This window comes from Argentina silus (assembly GCF_951799395.1).
Source record: "Argentina silus genome assembly, chromosome: 3".
NCBI lineage: Eukaryota > Metazoa > Chordata > Actinopteri > Argentiniformes > Argentinidae > Argentina > Argentina silus.
In genome coordinates this window covers 11,398,867-11,423,614 of record NC_139657.1, presented here as the reverse complement: position 1 = coordinate 11,423,614, position 24,748 = coordinate 11,398,867, and the positions used below count along the sequence as shown (strand labels likewise).

General features: G+C 40.2%; 1 protein-coding gene across 1 annotated transcript; it reads left to right on the top strand.

The window, feature by feature from the left end:
• Positions 1-23,091: 23,091 nt before the first annotated feature.
• On the top strand, positions 23,092-24,030 carry foxb1a (forkhead box B1a; the record flags this gene model as incomplete). The annotated part of the gene is made up of 1 exon (XM_083667427.1): positions 23,092-24,030. One exon carries the CDS (start codon positions 23,092-23,094, stop codon positions 24,028-24,030), a length of 939 nt encoding a protein of 312 aa, XP_083523553.1.
• Positions 24,031-24,748: the final 718 nt, after the last annotated feature.

Genomic DNA, 24,748 nt, shown 5'->3' with positions numbered 1-24,748 from the left:
GATAAAACATATTTGCCATACCCCTCCAATCTATACATACAAACATCAATCATATTGCGTTGACGGTTTGAGTAGTATTTATTTGTTATGAGCAATATTGTTGCCTTGACTCATAAGGGCATTCATTATTTTTACATGATGTTCGTCTTAAGTGGGCAATTCATTGGTGATGCGCTAAACTAGTGGGCGTCAAGGCGAGTAATGACATTTCTATTGTGTGTGCTTTACATGCTCCTCGTACATGTCCTCAAGGCATCCATTTGCATTTGGTCCTAGAGATCCAGTCTCTTGAAAAAGAAAGCAGATATAAAAAACAAAACAATGGAAGGATTTGCTCTTTATGACAACAATAAAAATGTTGATTATGAAGCACACAAACAATACACCTCAAACACAAGAGATTACAGACAATTGTCAGTGATCACATTAGAACCCCTTTAAAATTGGTAGTAGTTAGTAAATATTGTGTAATAAAGCTCAAATTAACTAGATGAACCATTAAGTATCGCTTTGTGCGACTGTGATGGATGAACACAATGTCCCTTTATGGGTATACAGTGTTAGCTTTTAGTTTGCTCCATTTTGTCTATGCTTTTTCTATCTGTGCCAAAGTCTTGAATACCCAGTGGTAAAGAAAACCTGTCCCTGAATTTTAAACAGGTAATTATTTGCTTCTTTGCATCTGAAAACATATTGCTCCTTTCCCTGATAACACATGTTCATTTTGAAACATCACAGTGTTCTTTTACAGTAGGTCACTCTGTCTGTCAGTTAGCATATATCTCACCTGTTTGTTTGTGGAGTAAAGCCAGGCAAAATCAGCACTTGGCACAGAGCTTGAGATAATTAACATGGGGAAAGTGATGAGCGCTTTTATTGAAACTGGTGAATTATTTAGATAAAACCCAAAGTTCCAAAAGAAAACTGAGGCAAAAAGACAGCCGCAACTCTGGAGTACTATCGCTACCACTGAGACATTTTCTTGAAGCGTAGCTTAGAGAAGACAACCACAGGGTTGAATAGGGGCTGTGAGGACATCAAATACATCTGCAATGTCTTGAAGGGGTACTAGAGGCTTTATTTTATTTATATTTTTTGCCACGTGTGGTCTTGTTTTTTTGCTGGCATCGACTTCAGTGCTTGTGGTGCTCTGAACAGCAGGAAAGCACCAGTGGTGAGTTACCTGGGTACTGTGTCTGACCACAGACCTTTCCCAAAATGCATCATTAGCATTGTGCCAAAGATGGATGGCGACTTTCTGCTCGAGTTGCTGGCCGCCAGAGAAAGAGCAGGGGGCAGCATGTCCTCTGGTCCCCCAGCCTGCCTGCTGACCTGCTCCTGAGTCTTAGTTAACATTCAAAAGGCCCTGACCCGAAAAGCAGGCTTGGCAGCAGAACCCAGGTCCCATTCTCCCCAAAGAAATTAGAGGTGGTTATCTTTCAGTAACCTTCCAAGACCATGTAAATGTAATGGATGCAGCTCGCTGTCCTGTGTCTGCATATCAGCCCCTGTGCGACATGACAGTGGCCATGGCTGATGGTGTCCAATTTGTGTGCGCAGCCCTTGTATTTGACAGTTCTGGAGTGAGAAATGATGGCCACCGCTGAAAGAAGGTTACGTTTAAACACAGTGCAGGTCAATGTGGTAGAATGCTGACTGCTAAATCATTGTCAGGGAAACTAATGATAAGATATTATCAGACAACAGGGCACAATGAAAGATAGAGTGCAGTCTCTCGTACTATAATCAACCGATGTCTGTTCCTCCCCATATTCATCTTGATTTTGCATAGACATTCACATATTCTGGTCCTCTGTGAATGGAAACACTAGCATGACGTGGACACAAAGGCTTATCTCAATTGTAAGTAGCGGGGGTCTTTTGTATGTTAAATGATGAATGGGAAAGGAAAATCGTGAAAAAGAATAAATCTGCTGCCTGATGCTGTTTTTGGTTGAAAATTCAAGAAAATATGGGAAATGCAGACCAATGGGTAGATACTGTATGTGAATTGATTGGAAATGTCAGATGCTTGGTTTTATAGATCTTCTATATATTTATATTGGTAGTCAAATTAAGGTAATGAGAGTGAATCAAGATGGAGCCATAATCTGTGAATTATCATCTTCAATGACTCACCCAATAAAAACACACTTCTTGCTCATTGCAAACAAATATTTAACTGTGCTGCTTCTCAGATCTGTTACACCTGCTGTAGCACTTCTAAAAACACACACAAAGTCTCATTAACAAACAGAGGAAGAGCCTGGGAACCCAAGGAGTGGTGGTGGCATCTTGACAAGTCTTTAAGTAATTCCTACAAGAACAAACAGCCCTGGGCTCCCTTGCTTCATTGCTTAAGTTGTTGAGATGCTTACATCAAAACTGAGAATGATGAAACAGCCTATAGACCGCTTCGTTAATCAGTGATGTGTCCTGGATGTGTCCAGAAAAGTTGTTAACTATAAAACATCATATTTTCTTGATTTGCAAAGTTACACAATTGTCATATGAACATGATTTACCAATTATCCACTTTGAATAATGTCACAGGTTCACCTGCAGTCGGCCTCAATCAAATGGGCGATGTCTTGGTAATGGTAATGCTCCATCCAAAATAGATACTTTTTATTCTAGATTATTTTTTTATAGAAAAAAATCATTCCAAGTGTGTAATTATATAAAGCTTTTGTGAAAGCAACCTTGTTGTAACTATCCATGATGAGATACAAGACATGCATGGAGGCAAATAGGACAGAGAAAATCAGACAATATCTAAAACGCATCGATGCAGAGCATTTCAATCAATTCATCTGCTAATGCAAACAACTTGTTTTCAGAATGACCATTTACTCCTCCCTCTGAAAATGAATACAAGGCAGTCTCACCATATGTACAAGGCTAGTACAAACCTATGTTCCACTAAAAACAGGCTGTAGCTGGAGGTTATGTGGACATGGAGTGTCCAGGAATCTCAAGGACAGTTCATTCTCCCAGATTAAACAACATTCACTCTCTGTCAAATGGCCAGCTCCCAAAACTGCCAAGCCAGAGGAAAATGAGCCCCCACATGGCCCTGGCTGTGCATGGCAGGATAAAACACAAGACAGTTGTGCCTGAAGGAGACCCGGGATAACGAAATAATCTTTAATCTCTGTCCCTTCAAGGCACTCCCAACACCTGTTATCCTTGATGGCATTGTGAGAGAGGGCAGCGCACAGATTCATTTCAAGCCTGGTAATTATTGCGCTAATTATTCACTTTGGTGCAGGGTGATTACCAGCCTTCTTGCAGGTGAATATCCGGCCGTTTGCACACCAGCTGAGGCCAAAGCAGCTTACTGGAACAGTTGTTTCACTCCTTTTTCCCTCGCAGATATTTGACCTCTTGTGTTGTTTGCAATCTGTACTTGGGGGAGGAAAAATAACAGCCAGAAACTTTTAATTGCTGAACAGAAACAGCCTCTCAAAGACACAGGTTTGGCCATCTGTTACAGTAGCTGTTCAGATGTTTTCATTGAACCAGGTAGTGTGTTTTCTCCCGCTTCCAGTGTTCATTGGAGCTTCTAATAAGGACATTGCATTTTTGTTTTTCATAGGACTGTTGCTATGCATAACCATGAAACCATATTATTGTGATTAAATCATTGGATATGTAAAAGATCAGCATCCATAGTATTTTTCCATCTTGTTAATAATTTATAACTCAAAATGTATTATTTTTCTGTTTAAAGAAATCTATTTTTAATTAGGGCCTAGGGGTCAAAAGCCTTTAAATCAAATATCTGTCCTCAGACTATATTTAATTCAATTAATAAAAATCCAACTTCAAATAGTAGACCCATATTAATTGATATTTCTTTCTTGAAAAATGAGCACCATAAATATTTAATTTCAGCTATCAGTTGCAGCCGTCATTAAGGGGATAATGACAATGATATTCAATGTTATCGTTTTGGGCTAAAATATCAAAGCTAATACTATTTTGTCAATAAATAATTTATGTTAGGAGGAAACTCTCCCTCCCTGTGCAGGTGTCATGTCATGGTTGTAATTGTATGATAAGATGAGATCATAACATTACATTCAGGGAAAGATAACATTACCCATTGTCCGACCCATAGTATACAAACTGGGTGTTCATGCAATCCCATGCAATAACTGTAATACATATGTTAAAAATAAATATTGAAAACTATGATTTCAGTGCACCGTCTTTCACTCTGAATGTTGATTTTTGTAAGAAATAGGATTAGAAGCAACACAAACCCAAACACGTGTAGGGTATTATATATTTTTTCATGACATAAGATAGTGGGATAGTGGGACATTCATTAACTGTGAATGGACTCTAAATGTTAACGGAATACATGTGGGATCAAATGTTAAGTGACTATGAAAGCAGAACATTTAGCCTTTTAGGAATGTTTGGTGGAAATTGGTTTGTTTGATGGTGTTAATGTCCTCTCCTTCATCACAGAGATTGACTTACTTATAAATATGAATGGCTGCTCAGCGGAGATCTCTCAAATCCCATGTGGTCACTCTGTCTTCTACCACAGCACATGATGAAGCATTCAGACCGGTTTAATGTAAGTGACAATGACACTACAAGGCTCAACAATAGAGTCGGTCTGGAGCTCATTAAAAGTGAATAGTTAATGGTGAGCCCATGTAGGGTCAGTAGCAGCACCAGAGGCCTTTAGTTAGGTGGTGAGGACATGGAAACACGCTCGAAATTATACACTTGACCACTATCGTGTGTTTATATTGGTGCACGAATGTTGAAATGCATTAGCAGCAGTATAAAGTAGACCTTTATCGTTCCACAAAATCATGATACTTTTGTTAGCCTACTACACAATACAGTGTAAAGAACCTCAGTACAATACTGGATATCTGTCACCTGTCAAATATCCTTGTTCGTCTTAATGCTTCTTTCTCGTTTTTCTTTTCTTTTTCTTTTTCCTTTTTTTGCAGAAGTCTACTGCGGCATTAGGAAATGAATTGCTATCATGAATTACTCCCGCTGACAACCTTGAGGAAAGCCCACTCAAATGACAAACTAATACCTTTGGAAAGTTAGGAAAGACAGTGACATGGAAACGTAATGCTACGGCAGGCTTCCTAAAGGTCAAGATTGGCTGTTGGGGAAGCACAGCTCAAATATAAATGCTCTGTAACACCATTTCTGGTGATTGCTTTACTCTCAAGACAATGTCAATTTTGTGGAAGTAGCAGCAGATTAAGTCGCTGCCATGTCAAGGGCCCTTGTAACTGCTGGTGTCTTGTCTTAGAGACGGGTCCTAAAGCCCCTGTCTATTACTGCAGACACCCAAAGGACAGATATTTTAGGCTTAGGTGGGCGGTGGAGAATAATAGCACATTAGATTCCTAATGTCTCTGAGATACAAGACTCAGGGGAGAGAGAACACTCGGGTAATCCAAAATGCGCCCCTCTCTCTCCCTCTTTCTCTCTCTCTCTCTCCCTTTCCCTCCCTTCTTTCTTCTCTTTCTCAGCTCCATCCAGTGAGGTCCTCTCTGCCTCCTGAGGTATGAAATCCTACCCTGGAGCTAGGAGCCACACAGTCCATTCATCACAGGCTGACCTGCTCAGACGGAGGGAGAGGATACTATGGGCTAATGAACTCATTAGAATTTGTGAGTGTGTATTATACATCAGTATATATGTACAGAGGGGGAGGGGGGCCTCTTTAAACAGGGGATCAAACAATCAAGCTCACACAAGACAACAGACATCAATATGCTTGCCTTAAAGTTCATACAGAAGGCAGCAACCTAGATGGATACGATGATCTATTTGATGCCGTGCCTGAGTCAAGTGTGCTAACTAGGAAGTGCTTGTTGTAGTCGTTTCGGTACAAACGAGTGCTTATGAACTGTGTTTTAAATGTTAAGGAGGTCATGATTTATTTGATATCACATGACGCCGTGGCGTTTGATACATATTTATTTATAGACAGCCATTCATGTTATCCGTTGCCTTGCTCACTCTGGCAGTTGATAGTTTTGTGCAGAGCTGCATGTTGATAGAGAGAGGCTTTTCTGTGATGGTTGCCATGCTAACTATGCTGTTTGTTGGGGAGATTCTGTAATGTGGCAGTGTCTGTCTCCTTTTTATGATCTAAGGGTCTCCTTTTTATGATCTCAGCCCCACCTCTCACAGACTGAATGAACATGAGCAGTACTCTAAATATTAGGATTTACGGATTAGAATTCTTTAATGTCATACATCATCACATAAGTAATTGGGAACATGGGAGCCTTCATATTTGTCCTGGCATAAGCGCTTGGCGTGTTAAACACATGGTAATGCAGTCCCAGTGCCCCCCCCCCCCCCACCTGCCACCCCCACCCCCATCCTTCTCGTCTGATTCCGCAGAGCCCCCACCCCCCCATCCCCCACTCCAGGCTGGAGGTACACCTTGATGAGAGGAGAGGGAGGGTAATTCAGACTTCAGGCTTAATTAATCCTGTGTCTCTTTTGATGAATGACTCCCAAATTGTGCTGTAATGGTGTTATATCTCTCTTCGCGGACGGGGCCGTGGACTCTGCTGTTGACAGAAGCTGTGGGAAAGTCAAAGTCGGGACTTCCGCCAGGCTGTACTCGGGGCTTTGTTTGCAAAGTTAGCTGCACTCTGTGGACTGTCTAAGTCCTGTCCTTTGACGTCAGGCATGGTGCTGGGTGTGATCAGTGGACTGCTGCAGGGAACATGTGTTTGTGTGTCTCTCCTGATTGAGAACATTAGGAGTCCCCAGCCTTTGTCTCATGCTGGGTTCGTCAGTTTTGACAAAAATGATTTGTTGTCTGTAAACATGGTGGGCCCCATGGCGTTTTTTATGTTTTACACTAATATCTGCCTCAAGGGGGAAACACATTACATTGACAAATCCCATGTCCCATGACTTTCTAATGAGAAGTGCTTAAACAATTCAAAACCAACTAATTTTGCTGTATATTTTGGGGAAAAGGGATAGTTTTGCTATGTGAGCAAGGTCAAAGATGATCACCACAATATATTATATATTATAATATATTAATTGCGGAGCCATATAACACACAGCCGTGAATTATGAACAGCTTACTGTTTGACCCCTAAAGGAAAATGTTTGTCCTCAAGTGTCACACCTTGTACATGGTCCCATGGTATGAGGCCTGTACTTGACTTGCTCATATTTGACTAACACTGTATTGCTAAGAGAAGTCCTTCTGTGAACCGATTGCATTTATCTCAGTGGTTTTAGTCCATTGGAATTGGCAGGACAGGTGAACAAAGTCATGACAACACAATTAGGTTTTAGCAGGTGGATCTCTTCTGTGGATTTAGTTACAATTGAACCCCCTATAACGATGAAATGACTGTAATTTATCACAGAAAAAGCTCTGCCTCATTCCTTGTTTAGTAATACGTCTCTCATGTACTTGTTGTTGTGGTTATTGTTGTTGTTGGATAATTAAAAAAACCCACTGTATTTATTTCTAAATGGCCCTTTTCTAATCTCTCATTTTAATAGTCAAGACACTTAGGGAGGCATTTTCGCATTATCAGTGGCAGGGCTGTAGACACAGGTAGTCTTCACCACATCTTCAGATTAAGCAATTGACCATGTCAAATTTCTATCAGTTTTAGTTACATTTAATGATAACAAGACATTAGATTGTTTTAATTTAAGTGTTATGTCTAATGTTTGGCTCAATTCAGCTGTAAAACTCGGGGTCAAGAGTAGCCGATACCCCTCAATTCTGTGCTTGTCTACACAGTTTTATCGCCGAGGAATAACCCATGATGACTTCCATTAAAAGAGCCTCAAGACTGCAGCGTGTTGGTAGAATGGTTGTCTGCTCGCCACAAAGGGTTCTGGGTAAGTTATGCACTGTCCTAACAGAGCTAGTACTTAAAACTAACGATGTCATAAATTTGTCTAGGTAATAGCATAAAGGGGGCTTGGGTGGGTGGGGTGAGGGCTGGGTGATTTGAGAGGCAACCGTGATGAGATTCAGTGGCCTAGCCCAGGCAATGAACTTGATTAAACTAATCTCATCTCTATCAAGGCATCACTCTGATACCCCTCGTCCCATTATTCATGGCAATGGGATAATTACAGTGTGACGCTCGGGCCAGACGGACAGCAGAGTGACACGGGCCCTCAGACCTTGGGCTACTCCTCTCCTGCCGAGTTGCCTGTTTAGCTTAAACAGAGATTAATTATGGTCAATGGGATGGTGCACATCTGTCAGTCTTGGCCAGGAGAGTGAGGGTGATCATTCTCAATATGATAAAAGGATGGATGCTCTATCATCTTTTAGCGTGATACAGGCATAATAGGATGAAATCCAATCAAACCTGCACTATGGAAAACCAGCACTGTGTATGGGGAAATAACATTGCAGTGATGAGAGAATGTATGCGTCCGTATGTGACTAGTATCTGAATAGTCAAGCTTATCACCGTTGGAAGAGATGGAGGCATTTAACTCAGATTTCTCTTCTTTCTGCTCAACTCAGCGTCATCTCTACGTCTCTAGTCTTGCATTCAGTCTGTCCATGTTGCCTCATTGCCTCATTAAGTGAAAATGTCCCTTTTGACTTGGTGAGGAAATCTCAATATCATCTGATTGGTAAAAATTCAATAAAAATGGTAATATAGGTGCCATGAGCAAATGGAGTATTGAATATACTTGTGCAGTATGAGGAAATAAATAGATAAAAATGAAACAATCTGCAGACATATTGGCCCTTGGTGACAGGACTGAATTCCTTCCTGAATAATTAAATATCTACGGATCAGTTTGAATGTAAAAATGAATATTCATATGCATGTTTATGTTCTTTAAATATCTTTGAAAGAAATAAACAAAGGTCCTTTGTATCTACATACAAATATTTTACTTTTCAAAGAATTAGTGTTTTAATTAATAACACTTAAATTATTGAGTAATCTGATATTTATATAAAGAAACTGAGAGATACAGTCTTGGTGCACAGAGTATAAGATTTGTAGACCTATGCTCGTAAAAAAAATCTTCAGGCACTTGGATTTGCCATTTCTCATATGTGTGCTATTTATTTTTTATGCAAATTACAATCAAAGAAAACAAGTTACTCCCTCAGTCGAAATAAACATAGCCCTAAGTGGCTTAATTGTGCATATATTTATTTAGAGTAGTACCTCACTGAAGTATAACATGTTTTATATATATATATATCACTATATTTATTTCAGTTTGGAGGACAGACAGAGAAGAATTAGGTGCATGAACGTTTAGCTGGTCTTCGTTCTAATTCCATGCAGTAGATAGATGAGAGGAGATCCCAGTGTCAGAGTGTGGGGCTGTTGGCCAATGGAGTGGCCCTCTGGGTCGTCCTGGGGGAAACCAGGATGTGATGAACAGGCACTTCCAGTAGACTCCCAGCTTCTGTAATTATCTCCCGGGGTAGTGAGCCCTGTTCTGAGTCTGACATGGTCAGTGTTATGTTATGTGTCCGACAGGGGCTCCAGGATGTGTTTTTACCACCCAGATCTTTGAGCCCCCCAAACCCCCGGGATGTTTTTCACTGGCACACTCTTTGAACTGTCCCAGGGGAACACCATACAGTCATTAACAACTGACCACAGAGTATGGATCTAAGGACCACTTTGGCATGGAGCAAAATTCATCTCACAACAACCCAGCGGGGTATTATTCCCTTTTATTAATCAGAATTACAGCTCTAACACACTGTAAATTCATGAAGGCACTTGTGGTCTCTTTGTAATAACCTTCCATATGTATTATACACCAAGCCTGCAAGAAGAACATTTAATACCAATAAGCAAGCAATTCAACCAGTTAAAAATGTAGAAATGAAAGAACAATACCACAAATAAGTCTGGTTCATAGGGAAGGCACTCTAACCTAAAGCACCCATTTGGCTCATTTCAGCGATAATGCCAGAGAGGCCACGATTTATCCTCAGTCTTGTCACAGGTAGGGGGAGTTGTTGAGCACGACGCGCAGTGGAGATAACGATAAATCACAGCCTCAAGAGCTTTTTTGCTTTTATACAACGGTTACACAACAAATCAGAACATTGTGACAGGAAAACAATGCTGTAAGTATTCATTTTGTGATACATTGTGGTGGTTTCTGCCTTGCGCTGAGAAATACAGTTGCCAAAACTACAAACGTTATCAAGGGAACATGATACAGAAATCTACTGCGGCGTAGGAAGATCATAATAGGTGATTTAACCGTGACATTGTCGTTCTTAAATCACGGCTATGAATGCCTCTCGGCCAATCTCAATGCTTGTTTTCACCCACCCATTGTATAATGTTGTCTTAGGATCAGGAATATGTTTACATTTATATTAATGAACGTTTAATTGTCACCAAATACATATACAAACACCCCCCTCCTCATACAAAGGGCTCAATTAGTCAGTCTTAAAGCTTGGATGTTGGCCAATTCTGTGAAAATGCCCTAACACCCTGAAGATACTTTCTATTTTGATGACACCACTCCAGAAGGATATATGGTCTAGGAAACTATTAATTTAAGTAATCACTGGACTAAGTGTACAGTCTCTACTGAAGGGAAAGGTGCTGATTAATATCTTTGGACTTCAGTATACTGTATGCCACCATAGTCTTTACTGGTCTCTGTGGGGCCATCAGAAACATTTGGCTGTGGACTCAGCATCCATCAGAGCTTATTCTATACAACCATGACATTACACTACCTTCCTATCCTATCTTTACTTTCCTTTTGGGTGACTGAGTGCAATTTAAGTGATTTCACTTGGATCATGTCTTAAGTAAATCAATATGTCTCTCAAGCATAGCTATTAAAGGCAGTGTCCTTTCATTCCCTTTTTCTTCATCAAACCACACTAATCCTGATTTACACAGTTTAAAACCTTGGCCATATCCCCTACCATCCAAGGAGATAGAGTAATTAAATTGGTACTTTTTACCAGTCGTACTCAATAAATCTGAATAAATTAACAAGGCATTACTAAGACTGCTACATTAAATTTGCATAGTGTGTTTAATGAATATGCAACTGCAAGTGAAAAGGTCTGCTACTGTGAACTATTCAAATTAGCATAACTACTTCCAGCGTGTTTCTTAAATAATGCTCTCATTTGCACATCACTGAGTTGGCTAATTCTAACTTCAGTCAGGGTAGCCTTGCAATTAAAACTCTTCCTTTAATTTTTAATGAAGTTTATGTTACATCAATCCTGACAGTAATGAGGGGGACATGGAAACAAAAAGGCTGCTAATAATTAAATTCACAAACCAGTTTGAGGGATAATAATTCCTGAGGAGAAATTACATGACTAATTATTAATTAAATATTCATACTGTTGCATGGGTTGGCTTGTCCGGCTGCCAGTTATGCTGAGATGCAAAATGCCTTCTCCGTAGACCCTCTGACTAGAAGGTCTCACGTGCATTTTAGTGCACAATTAATCATGTTGACGCCCAAGATTAAATGCTTTTTATTGGTCTCATTTTTATTGGAGCGTATTACCTGAGTTGGTTTAGCGCCTGTTGAAGTTCATTGATGGGGTTTAAGGACATAAACATTGTAATGATTGAATGGCAGAGACATCATTCTCCCGGCAAATGAGTCGTTGTAATGCAAGAGAGGTAGGGCATTAACACTCAGTAAAGAAACTTGGCGCATCACAAGTTGTGGTTGTTTACATTTTCAGTGGCATTTCATTAAACAATAAGGTTTGTGTGGAGACAATGAAAATATGGGATGAAGTCCAAACTCCTGTTTGTTGGCATTGATCATCCTCCAAACTACGTCATTTGTCTCACAGACTCTCCTGCCTCTCGTCCTGTCTAAGTATGGTGATTCACTTTACTGTCATGACATTTGAATTCATCCGTCTATTAATTCATTACATTTCATGGATGTGAATGTCCAGACGTCTGTCATTATAACACACAGGACAGAGGTCACATCGTGATATATGTCTTTTTAAAGAGGCTAAGAGTTATGGTTAGGCTTTTAAAGCATATTACCAGATTATGTCATTTTGTCACAGTAACCATATCAGTCAATCTGTCCCTAGTGAATGTGTCTCTTTCTTAGCATTAGTTACCACAGTAATGAATGTAAAATTACATTTCTTTGGTTAAAGGTTTTGAGTTTTTCTTACTTTAACACCCCCTCTTTTTCAATATTCCCTTTTTGTCACAGTCAATGAACATTCAGATGAGTTACTGAGAAGAATATTTTATGTTTTATGTTCAGTAGATCCCACCATAGAGCAGTAACAAGTCTCAATTCTGGTGTCAGGTGACAATTCAATTTAAGCCACATTTAGGGTACTTAACATGGAAAGCAATCACCACAGCAATTAGCTAATTTCCACCCCTCCAAAAAGCCACCTCGATTTTGTAATCAGCCTTCATTTGGTTAATCACCGGTTTAATTGATTCAATTATATCAATCTACAAACATTATTCAAGTGTATTCAATGTTGTGTTGTAAACTGCTAGGCCTGTGCCAGTGTGGAACACAAGGGATTCTTTGTATCCTCTCCCAGTGTTCTAAACCAACAAAGCCAAGCAGGGTTTAGTTAAGAATTCTCCAGGAGTCAGGAAGCGCCTCCAGATGCTCTGCATCAGTCACAAAAACAGTCCTTATGATTCTACCACCGTACTGTATCTATGCCAGGCTGGCATAATAACAACACACCATTTTAAAAAATAAAGGAAAGTGTTGCCACGTGATGCTTAATCCAAATTGTACTCCAAAACTCAGACGTTCACGTCAATGATGCATTGACGTCAGTGGAAGATTTGCTCAAAAGTTATGCGCAGATTTCAAGTACTGTGTACTTGAATACTGTGATGTTAACACTGATGTGAATTAGAGAAACTGACCAATATTATCGGTCACAGTCATATTCATTCCAGTTTACTGTGGATAACCTTCTACATCTATTGTATATTCCTATGTCCAGTAAGCCGTCTGCACAAATAACATATCAGAAACACCCATCTCTGTCTTTTCTGTATGTCTCTGATTTCACATTAGTTATATGATTATTCCAGTTTTTTTTTTTTAGTTTTTTTTTTTACTCTTACTCTGTTGCCAAGACAACAGGTTATTGAAAGTCAATTATTTGGGATTGTAATGGTTTTGGTTCAGGCAGGGGAATTGGACATTTCCCTAACTATTGGAGTAAGGCTCTTAATTCTGTGTCTGTGCCTAGCTGTGACAGACCGGGCTATTTTCTACCATCCAGTGGTGCTTGACATTTCACAGGAATCTGAGGTGTGTTTTTTTCTTCGATAACCCGAGCAGCATGTACCTCAGCTGCATTAGATCTGCTTCAATATGGTGTCAGAAAACCTATTAACTCTACTCTTTTGCATTACCACTCCACACACTAATTTGAAATATGATAAAAATTAGTTTTCCATTTGTGTCGTGTTTTTTTGGGCTATATTTGTGACGCAATCAGATGCCTTTGTTTTATGTCTATTAAAGTTGCTCCCCGATTGGTGAATGTCAACAACATTAATGTCAAGTGAAGACCCTTATAATTCTAGTGATCAACATCACAATTCATGAGATCCATTTTTCACCATCGTCCTCCACCACCGAATCCTCTTGATTAGCCTATTTCAGCCACAAGAATTGGTGAAGAACACTTAATCAACGGAATCTCAGACACACAAATGTATCATTTCCTCTAGATATTAAGCCATGCATTCCAAGGTCCTTGGGTGTCAGTCAACAGTCCCATCCTCACATTAAGCACAGTGTGCCACAGCGCTCCTGTAGAATAATGAAGCAGAGTTGGCGCTGTGCCCCCAGTACAAAGATGCCTTGATAGAGACCCAAATATTCTAGTCTTGTCCTAATTGATATGACAGAATTCTTTGACGACGCTGCTTCCTGTGCCCTTTGATTAGCCATGGATTAGCAGGACCTTCGTGTTTTTCTCGTAGCGGCCCTTGTTTCCAGCACAGGTTAGCTCTCTTATTATTAAACAAATGAATTAGTGCCTGGAAATGTGTCATGCATATTACCTTCCTACAGGAGGCACACCACAATGGTCAACTCCAGAGAAGCAATGCAGAGCCTGCTCTGATCAGTTGACTGTTTGTATGGCCCTATTAAAGGCCTCCTGATTTACTGTGAGGCCCGTTTATGCTCGACAATGGGAATGTTGTTAATTTTAAAAGCAATATAAATCATGCCCCAATTAAAGTATTTGAATATGCGTGGCAGGTGTTGATTGCTTGAAGTGATACTCCTCACCCACAGAGACATAAGCAGAGGGGGATATTTTTGCACCGTAGGTCTCTGTGGTTAGTTGTAAAACTGGAATGAAAATGGTGCATGAGATGTGTTCTCCTGATAAGCCGTGTTCTGTCTAATGAATCTCATGTCTACTCTGGGGATGTAGGTCATAGAACCTCAAATGACAAACTTCGGCTCACTCTTTCTGAGACAACTGGGAGTTCCTACTGTATTTTGAATAAACATGTCATCCGCTCATTATTTTTCTACCTGCCCTATGGTTCTCCTGCAATATCATCCACTTGTTTTTGTTTATGGAAGCTGTAAACACTAATTTACCGTGGTGTGGCAATGTACAATGTGGTGTTGTTCTGATCTTTAGATATGTTACCTTGTCCTAAGAGACCAGCCATTTCCCTGATGCATTAGATGAAAGATGGAACAAAATGCCCCTCGTTTGGTCCCAGTTGGTTAAGTGCCTTCCGATCATTATCAAGGTATAGCTGAGCAGGAGCCACACAAAGGACTGTGCCTTCCAGCCACTTAGGCTCATAATAAAAGGACTTGTTTAAATCACCCTGAAGGAAACGCAGTGACATTGCAGGGGACATCTATGCGCTTGTGTTTATTGTTTACTATCAAGAGGAATCCTCACTAGGAAAACAGTCAACAATGAAGATTATTATTGAATCTTACAGATCAAGCCCACTTATAATCCCCTGAGAGTGAACACATTTATCTCAACCTGGAACACTTGGATTTGTTAAAGCTTTAAGCTTTGTAACTAATTTATGACTAAACATTGGGACTAGTAATCCAATGCAGTTCCTCAGTAATGTACACCACTCAGCATATTTAGTTTTGATTATGCACATTGAAATGTGGAAGTTATTTGATTTTCCTCTAGATATTGGTGACCCTATGAGAGCTTGTGATGGCAAAATATCTTTCCCCTTCCTTCAAGGCAAAACTGACACCCTGAAGAAGCTGAAAAAAGTCAACACAGGGCAAAAGGTCAAGGGTTAAACTCACATGTTTGACCCTGGGGGGCAGTCAGTGAGTTACAGTTCACTTAATGTGACCAGACGTATTGATCCACTGGGCTGCTGGTGGTCCGGATGTCAGAGCGCACTCATCAGAGGAGATTATGAGCAGGTGTGTGTGTGTGTGTGTGTGTGTGTGTGTGTGTGTGTGTGTGTGTGTGTGTGTGTGTGTGTGTGTGTGTGTGTGTGTGTGTGTGTGTGTGTGTGTGTGTGTGTGTGTGTGTGTGTGTGTGTGTGTGTGTATGTGCGCGTGTGTGTGTGTGTGTTCATTCCAGAACAAAACCCTCTGCTCAAGACCGACAATCATATATTGATGTATTTCTCTTCATCCTTGCTGTATCCCACTCACATGGTAATGTGTACCATGTTGCTGGTAGAAGTTTCATTTGGAAGCCTTCTCTCCTTTTGCCTTATCTATTATTATCTGTTTCATTCTCGTATCCTTTCCTCCTCGTTCATATCCATAATTATCCATTTCAAAGGCTGCTATCTCATTTTCATCCTTTGTGAAAGATACCTCCCCAGGTCTGATTGAACCATTTTAATTTATACATTTCTCGCATAATGGGACTTTTATCTTTCTCTGCTTCATGGTCAAATTTCTCTTTTCAAAAGAGTTAGTTGTTAATATATCATGATCCACATTGATCAATATTGCATTATTCTCCTGTTTTTAATAATATGTGGAACAAAAAATGTCTGATTATCCTGTGTCGTACTAGCACAATATATGATTCATGGGTGATTCATATGGACCAAGTGTAATTCTAATTCTAAGTCAGAAAAAGATATGCAGTCACACATACTGTTCAAGTTTGTCTCCAGAAGAAGTGTGGAAGACCCTGAATCTCTTTTTCTCACATTCTGTCTCTTTATCTCTCTATTTCTCTCCATCTTTCTCCCTTTTGTCTCTTTAACTGTGAGGCAAACTTCCCAGAGAGTGCTCTGTCCTAGCGTCTTTGTGCCACTGTTTTCATTGCCATCTCCCTCCCACTCACATCCGTCCGGTGGCTGAGGAGTCATTGCTTTTTCACAGGACAATTTGTTTTAAGCAGTGCCATCCGTCACAAAAGCTAAGGAGAATGAGCTGTGCTGCCTTGTCTGTAATGAATTATGCAGGGGGTCAGGGGGGCCCTGTTTTGGTCGCAGTTGGCAGCACAAACATGGGCCTCAGGTAGCACACTCATCAGTCCCGCTGTTTCTCTCCATATGGAGTCAATGAACTGGGGATAGTGGAGGGTCCCCCCGCATACTGATAGCTCTCTAATCCACCCCCCTACACATCTTGTCATTGACACACATTCCCTATCTCTGGCACATAGCATTCATCTTCAGAGTGCCCAGCAGCCAGCTGTGAATCAATCTGTATCTACAGCCAACTACCAGAGCTCCAGATGTGTCTAACACAGGAGGACAAGTGAGAGAGCACACACACACACACACACACACACATACACACACAGAGCGCACACACAGAGCGCACACACAGAGCACACACGCACACACACATGCACACACACACACACACACACACACACAGAGAGAACACATGCCCAATTTAAGATTAGATAAGACCCTCTAACTGGACGTCATGTTGGGTCTGCAAGTGTTTATGGAGTTATCACCCTTCCCCCCCCTCCCTCCCTCCCTCCCGCCCTATGAGGATGTCTATAATAGTATTTCACGGAACTGTCCGCGGTGCTGAAACTTCTATGAACTTCATTATGGAGTCAGGGAGACACAACGGACAGTGCAGATGTTGGCATGGCTGTGCATTGCACTTCATTCATGCCTTCACTATTTAATAATTCTGTAGGATAAATACAGGAGACCAAGATCAGATCGAATTAACTTTATTTGAATTGTCACAGTTCACATTTCAAATGGGCAAATTTGGCTAAAGAAGGAGACACTAAAAACATGAATTGGTAGCCTCTCTCTGTCTTCTTATTGGGCCCACTGTACTGTATGTGGCAAAACAAGAGGTGAGTATCTTCAGTTTGATGTATTTCTGGAAAAAAAAAGTATAACCAACATGCTGACGAATATCTTGTTTACTTTTTTACCTTAACACCATGCTCGAGATTATTCCTCCATGATTTTGTAATCGTTATTTTAAAACTGTGAGTAGCATTAACGGAATGGTGTTAGATTCCGTTCGAAAGCCCCTCGTCACTGCAGGCCTGGTGTTGTTCCATGATTTGACGGCCACCTGATGGCCACGGAAGGCAACTGCCTTCCTCTTGTCATTTGGTTGAATTTAATTCAAGATTGGTACAGTTGTGTTATCACCCACCATATCATTGGTGTTGGAGAGGTTATGTTATATGGTCGGCGTTAGTTTCTAGAGTAGGCTACCTCCTCTTGTTTAATTCATTAAAGCTGAATCATTTCCACCGGGGTATACCCTCCATTTATTTTGTATAGGCTACAATGGTGTATTTTTTTTTTCTGACCGCTATTCCCATTCCTATTTTCTGTAAAATACCATCAGCCCGTGCTTCTTCTTGTTTCATCCATTCACTTTTTCACTGTCTTCCGACACTGTAAGAAAATGGTCAAGACAAATTGGATTTGATTAGCCTTTTACTAACTAACTGGTATCTGCAGTGTCCCAATCTATGCACAATTGAGATATCCTTTACACCTGATGTGCTGTATAATGAATGCCTAATTTATGTAATTAGTCCATTAACCACAATCCCAACATATGTTTCAAATGCCCTGAAGGTGTTCTCCTCCCAGGTATTCGTTTTGATGTCACTGAGAAACAACTAATGAATTGAACGGATAGGCCTGTTAATCCGGACGCTCTCTGTTGCTAACCCGTATCAATTGCTGTTGCCAATATATATATATATATATATATATATATATATATATATATATATATATATATATATATATATATATATATATATATATATATATATATATATATATATATATATATATATGCCTATGTTGAAAATATATTGTTTGAGAAAACCGAATTAGAACAGTTTAGACATTCGGTCGTGAAATGAATTTGTAAACAGAGTGCAACATCGGATAAAATGTGCTTTAGGCTAATGAAACACGTATTTGATTCTGCATGGACTGCGGTCAATTATTCATAATCTGAAGAAAGTGAGGGCAGCATGGATAGTGGCCTTAAATAAGGATAGGGCAATACCCCCTCCCCTCATTTTGCTCGGCACTAAAAATGTTCTGAGTATCATAATGAGAGCCCTCTGTCTGCTAATTAATTGTCATTCTCCTGAATATTCATATACCTTATCACCAGTGCGTCCTTAATTGCACCGTAAAACACCTCTAGGGAAAGGAAATCGCCACGGACTTAATTAAAATAATATTGGCTGAATCTAGCAAGCATAGGTGTATATTGAGTAAAATGATGGCTAGTCAAGAAGTAAGAACAGGATGGGCACGCACATACACGTAAACACACACACACACACACACACACACACACACACACACACGCACACACACACACGCACGCACATATGTTAAGAATGGGGCTAACCTAGAAAACGTATGGTCTCTTAATGGAAGAGGATGTGCCAAAGAGTTGTACTATCTGATGCCTCTCACACTAGTGCTAATATAGGCCTAACAGCAGCCTAATGAGAATAATGAAATAACAAGAGAACAAATGGAAATACACAATACCATTGTTTTGGCCTTTATAATAGTTGACTATCCAGTTTTAATTACACATGTATACAAATGTTTGCATTAAGAATGTCATTAACACCGCCAGCAATTGCAATTTGTTTATTCATTAGTTCTTTGGTAAATCTACATTGCCTCCAGTTAGAGCTAGTTGATAATGCTACGAAATACACATTCAGTTACCAGAGTGCACAGCGGGACTCTAGACTCCAAAGCAAGTTGACATCAATAGGAAATATAAAAAAAAAGAACCCCCTCAAGGTGATGCACTTTTGACAGTTATGGAAGTAAGCCCGTACACTTTGCCTTTGACCATCTCTATTATGAGTTTGAAAATAGGCTAATTCTTTCGCTTTCTAAAAAATATTTTTAAGTGAGTAAAACAAAATGCTCACGATTATGTAACTGCATTTGCAAAGACAAAGGGCATAATCATTTATTGTCATTATTGCATTGCAACAACATAAAAAAACAAAACTTTACAAAATGACTAACTTGGGTATTATTGTTACCAGTTTTTTTCTCTCTTATTTACAACAGGAAAATTAAAGAGATATGTTTTCTCTTCATCACATTCCGTCAGACCGTGCATGAATCGTCGTGAATCGTCTTTTTTTTTTTTATCAGCTGCATATCATATTCCTGGGTGGCACCGGCAGCATATCCCGACTTGATTCAGTTTGACAATATTGTTTGGCTATCATTCGCTGGTTTAAAATGAATGGAATCGATCCTCTTTTAACAACATTTGTTTCCTATTGTGTTGAGGTTCAGCAGTTGAGGCCAGACGTGTGAAAGTGGCTGTTTGATTCTCTTTTTCATCCCCATGACCTCAGCTTTTGTGTCTCATCACCCTGGGAATGTCACGCCTCACTACTCTACTTTGAGATGTTTCAGAAAGTGCCTTTGTTTTCCGTTCTTTTTTTAGGCGCACACAAAATTGTTCTCGGTCCCCTGTTATAAAGGATACTTCAGACTAGGGCTCGGTTCACAAGTGCAATGCAATTTGGCTTATCCCAACCTTTGTTCGGCTTGTACAAATGACCAAACATCGCACACATTATACAGTTGATCTACTGCTGCTTGAACTCAGGAGTTTGGGAGCGGCGAGAAAGGCGAGTTTATCCATTCAGAGTCATGGTGGCATTTTCAGTGTGCCATTCGAGCTCAACAATAGGCCTAGCCATATCGTATTGCGTTGAAGCGCAAAAAAGCAACACACATACTCAGTGAGCAAATACGCAGCTTCGCCGTAGCTCAATTGGTTAACCGTTAACTTAAGGACAAAGCTGATTTGCATGACAGCTGGCCGGGCACTTTAGCCGCGCAGAAAGTGAAAATGTGGAATGATTTGGGTGGTCCTTCATCTCAGGTTGATACTGTGTCATTGTGAACATAATTAACTGTGAAAACATCCCTGGCCGATTTTCGCGGTTGGCAGAGTCCGTATCAGAAGTAGGCAATAGCCTAAAGCAAGCATACAGAGTTTGGGACATGTATTTAAAAAGCCAACTCAACAGGCAAATAATGCGTAAAATATCTTTTTTTTTTTATGACAGAAAATCACGTGTCAATTTCATTTTATTATAGGCCTGTAATTTATTGGAAAATCTTTCATGTTTCTATAATTATGAAGAACCTATATGAACAAGAGAATAGATTATAGATATTATATATATATATATATATATATATATATATATATATATATATATATATAGCCTAATCACTTTAGTGGAGGTGGTCCTTTTTACAGTGACAGAGGGAGTGAAATAAAAGACTTGATAGACGATGGCAGATTAATTTATTGATGAATACTTGCGTTATCATAATGGACTCTTGAAGTTGGTTGACACGGCCTGACAGTTGGGCCACTTTAGAAAACGTCTTGTGGGAAGCTTGGAAATCAAAATCCTTTCTGCCAAACACAAACATAGGAATGACAAGTTAAAAGAGGTACTTCATGGGGTAGGAATTAAAATAGCTGCATGCTCAGCATGTAATTGACTTCTTTCAGATGGGGTTTGTGTGGCAACCAAGGAAACCTTAAAAGTTTGGTTGGTACTTTTCTCGGTTTTGTAAATATCAACTCGGGGAGATTCTTTTAAAACGTTTCCGTGAACACTTGATTTCTGGCTCAAAATAGTGAGCATCCGAATCAACAATGCATGGTGTCCCTTGCATAGTCGATTCTATTCGCAATCCGTCAGACTGGTGATGGGGTGTATTGTGGATTTATGGAGGGAAATTAGCATAAATTATGAGCAAATCCGCGTGCGCGTGTGTGGTCCCTGGCATTGCAAACCTTCCAAGCGGAAAGGTGGCCCTTGGTGAGCCTTGGAAAAAGCTTGAATGGCCATTGCTCAAAATAGGCTTCCATTTGGTTTTCACATTCATATAATTGACTTATGGATATTTTATACAGTTTTCACCACGCCACCCTAAAGGCTTTATTTGCATTTCTGAAGTACTTTTCAATTTGTTTTACATAAATACAAAAGACGTGCTTGCTCTATGAAGTTTCAGTTTAAATCAGCGTTAGTTTTCATTGTGTTTAATATTTTCAAATAACCTACTTTATCTAGCAAAATGACATCAGTTGAGACATGTTGAACTTCCATAACTCTGTAGGGTTATTATACCTCTATAAATCAATGAGGGTTATGTTTTCGTTATTTTTGTTAGACAGAATCATGCCTTACTTTATGGCGGATATTGAGCGGATGGTTTTATTCGGTGCATTGAATTGATGCAACACTCTTGAAGTAAGTCATGTGTGTTAATTTGCGACGAACTTTTTCTCTGATCTGTTTTCGGGAGTTTATATGGCAGTAGCAAAGCCTATAACCTAACCTGCAAGCATGTCTGCGCATTTAAAAGACGATTATCTTATTATCAATGAACTTGTTAAACCGTACCGTAGGCCTATCCAGTTAACATCATATTTTAACTGTTTATTAAACACCGCACTCAGTGGCACTCTGCATGTGGCTATTGAACTTCGGTAATCTGTATCAAAAGTGAATCAATTGAGTGGCAAAGCCATTTAGGTATAGTTATAGATAATACACCCATTCACACAGGCTGACAGCACAAATACTTAACATAAACACTCGTAGGCTACACAAATAGGCCTACAGAACATGTTTTCCAAATCAACCAAGTCTTATGAAATATAGGCCTATATTGATCATCATTAATGGAATTGGTACATATTTATCTTGTACGTACAATTCACACGCTCTCAAGAGAAAACAAAGCACAAACATGAGTCCTGAGAGACAATGTCATGACACAAACAACAAAATACATCCTAACAATACGACGCACACTGAAAGCTAGTGCCAGCCAATTTCCATGTCAAACATCCCATTGCTTAGTAGCTCCATTTGTACGTGTGAATTGTAGACTAAGCACCCTGTGAAGCCCACAGAAAGTTAGCGCATACCTTCACACACTGTTACTGAGTGCCATCGCAGTTCAATTCCGGTTGCCGAGCCTTTTCACCCCTTTGCGCTGTCTTCAAATGGAAATGATTTCTATTGGCCCAAGGTGTCCATGTAAATAGGTGTAAATGAAACCAGATTATGCCTTTCTCCCAGCCCCCTCCTCCCAAGGCGATTGTCATGTGATAGCAAAGAGGTGGCACATTAATGAAGCGCCTCTACAGGGGTCTTTTCTGCTCATGTCACCACATAAAACTATCAGATGGTTAGAGGAAGGACATGGAGGCAACTACTTAGCTCATCTTATCAAGAGAAGGAGATGAGATCTGCTCCATTCAGATAGCAGGGGGAAAGAAGCTTACTGAGTCAAGATCACAGCTCGTCCAAGAAAATCTGCTTTCATAGGGAGTCAGACTGCAACACCCCAGCTTTGGAGTCCAAGCATATCGGTGCACAGGAAAGCGTCTGCGAACTTTGAGCCGCTTCTACAAACTGTATTTTACGCAGGTACATCAGCTCGCATTGCCTGTGTATACGGTCATTTACGCATGTATTTATTTTCATGAGGAAAGGTGACAAGTTTTTTTCAAGACCTAAGCGAAACGCGTTTTTATTGTAGTTCTGTGAAAGAAGAATCTTTAAGGATGCCTCGACCAGGGAGAAACACCTACAGCGACCAGAAACCACCTTATTCCTACATCTCGCTCACTGCCATGGCGATCCAGGGCTGCCCGGAGAAGATGCTTCCTCTCAGCGAAATTTACAAGTTCATAATGGACAGATTTCCCTATTACAGGGAAAACACCCAACGATGGCAAAACTCTTTGCGACACAACTTGTCCTTCAACGACTGTTTCATCAAAATACCACGCCGTCCAGACCAGCCCGGTAAGGGGAGTTTTTGGGCACTCCATCCCAGCTGTGGGGACATGTTTGAGAATGGAAGTTTCTTAAGGCGCCGCAAACGTTTCAAGTTAATGATGGCAGCTGAGCATTTGGCTCAAAGCAAGCAATCCGAAGCTGCCCATTATCTTCAACAGCAAGCTAAACTGAGACTCAGTGCGTTGGCAGCAACTGGCACACATCTTCCGCAAATGTCAAGTTATAATTTAGGAGTGTCGCAGCCATCAACTTTTAAGCATCCGTTTGCTATTGAGAACATCATTGCCAGAGAGTACAAGGTACCAGGAAGTCTTGCATTTTCCACCATGCAGTCGATGTCTGCAGGTTATCCCCTGCACAATCAGCTGACCACAGCGTGGCCCCATATGTACAACACCAGCATGATCGACACGATGGCCCCTATTTCGATGGCAAGTGATTACAGCCACTACGGCGTGCCCATCAAGTCCCTGTGTCACGGAGGACAGACCATACCAGCAATTCCTCTGCCAATAAAACCCACTCCGACCTCAGTGCACGGTTTATCGGCGCTACCTCCACACATCCCCGCATTCCTATCAAACTCTCCGCAGTCGCTAAGCCCGACCTCTCCCCAGACAGCAACCAGCCAAAGCAGCCCCGCTACTCCCAGTGAGACTCTGACAAACCCCTCAACACTGCAGTCGGTGGCTGTGCACTGACCACCACCATAATTCAGAACTCTTCCAATTGATGAACTTGACCAGCAGGTTCTTACCAAATCCAAAGTTTATTTTTACTCTTGCCGCTGACCTCTTGGGCCGAAAAATATCGCTATACAATCAAGGCAAGAGATTTCTGTGTTGCATACTGATTTCTGTGTACGTGTTTCAAACTGATATGTGTTACTTTGAATGGTAATTGTCTTACAACATGGGTCCAGCACAGATATATTGAAATGCTCTTCAACTTATAAATTATTTGATTATTTTACTGTTTTGCAGTTATGTCAAAAATATGTGTTTTTATGGAAAGGAGTTGAGGCACTGAAAAGCAGTTTTGTCTGAGGTTTTTCCCTAGCAACTATTCGGCGTTTGAAGGCCTTCCAATGTCATAGTTGCTGACAAACTATGGTGATTTTAATTGGATGTAAATTTAGACGATATCAATCATAATGGAAATCAATGTCAACGAGTTTCTCTCTCATTTGGTAAGGATATATCTGGCTGACCACTAACATTTGATAATATCAATGAAAGTGCGACATAGAAGCAGACAAACGTTTCACTGTCTCTTCTTGTTTTTGTTTTTTAACTTGTGTTTCAAGTTGTTAATGCTGGAAAAGTGGTTGTCGGTATACCAAATACTTAGGAATTAGATTTCTTTTTCTTTACCATTTATGAAAGCAAGTAAAGTAAAGTAGCCTACACAATTATGAAA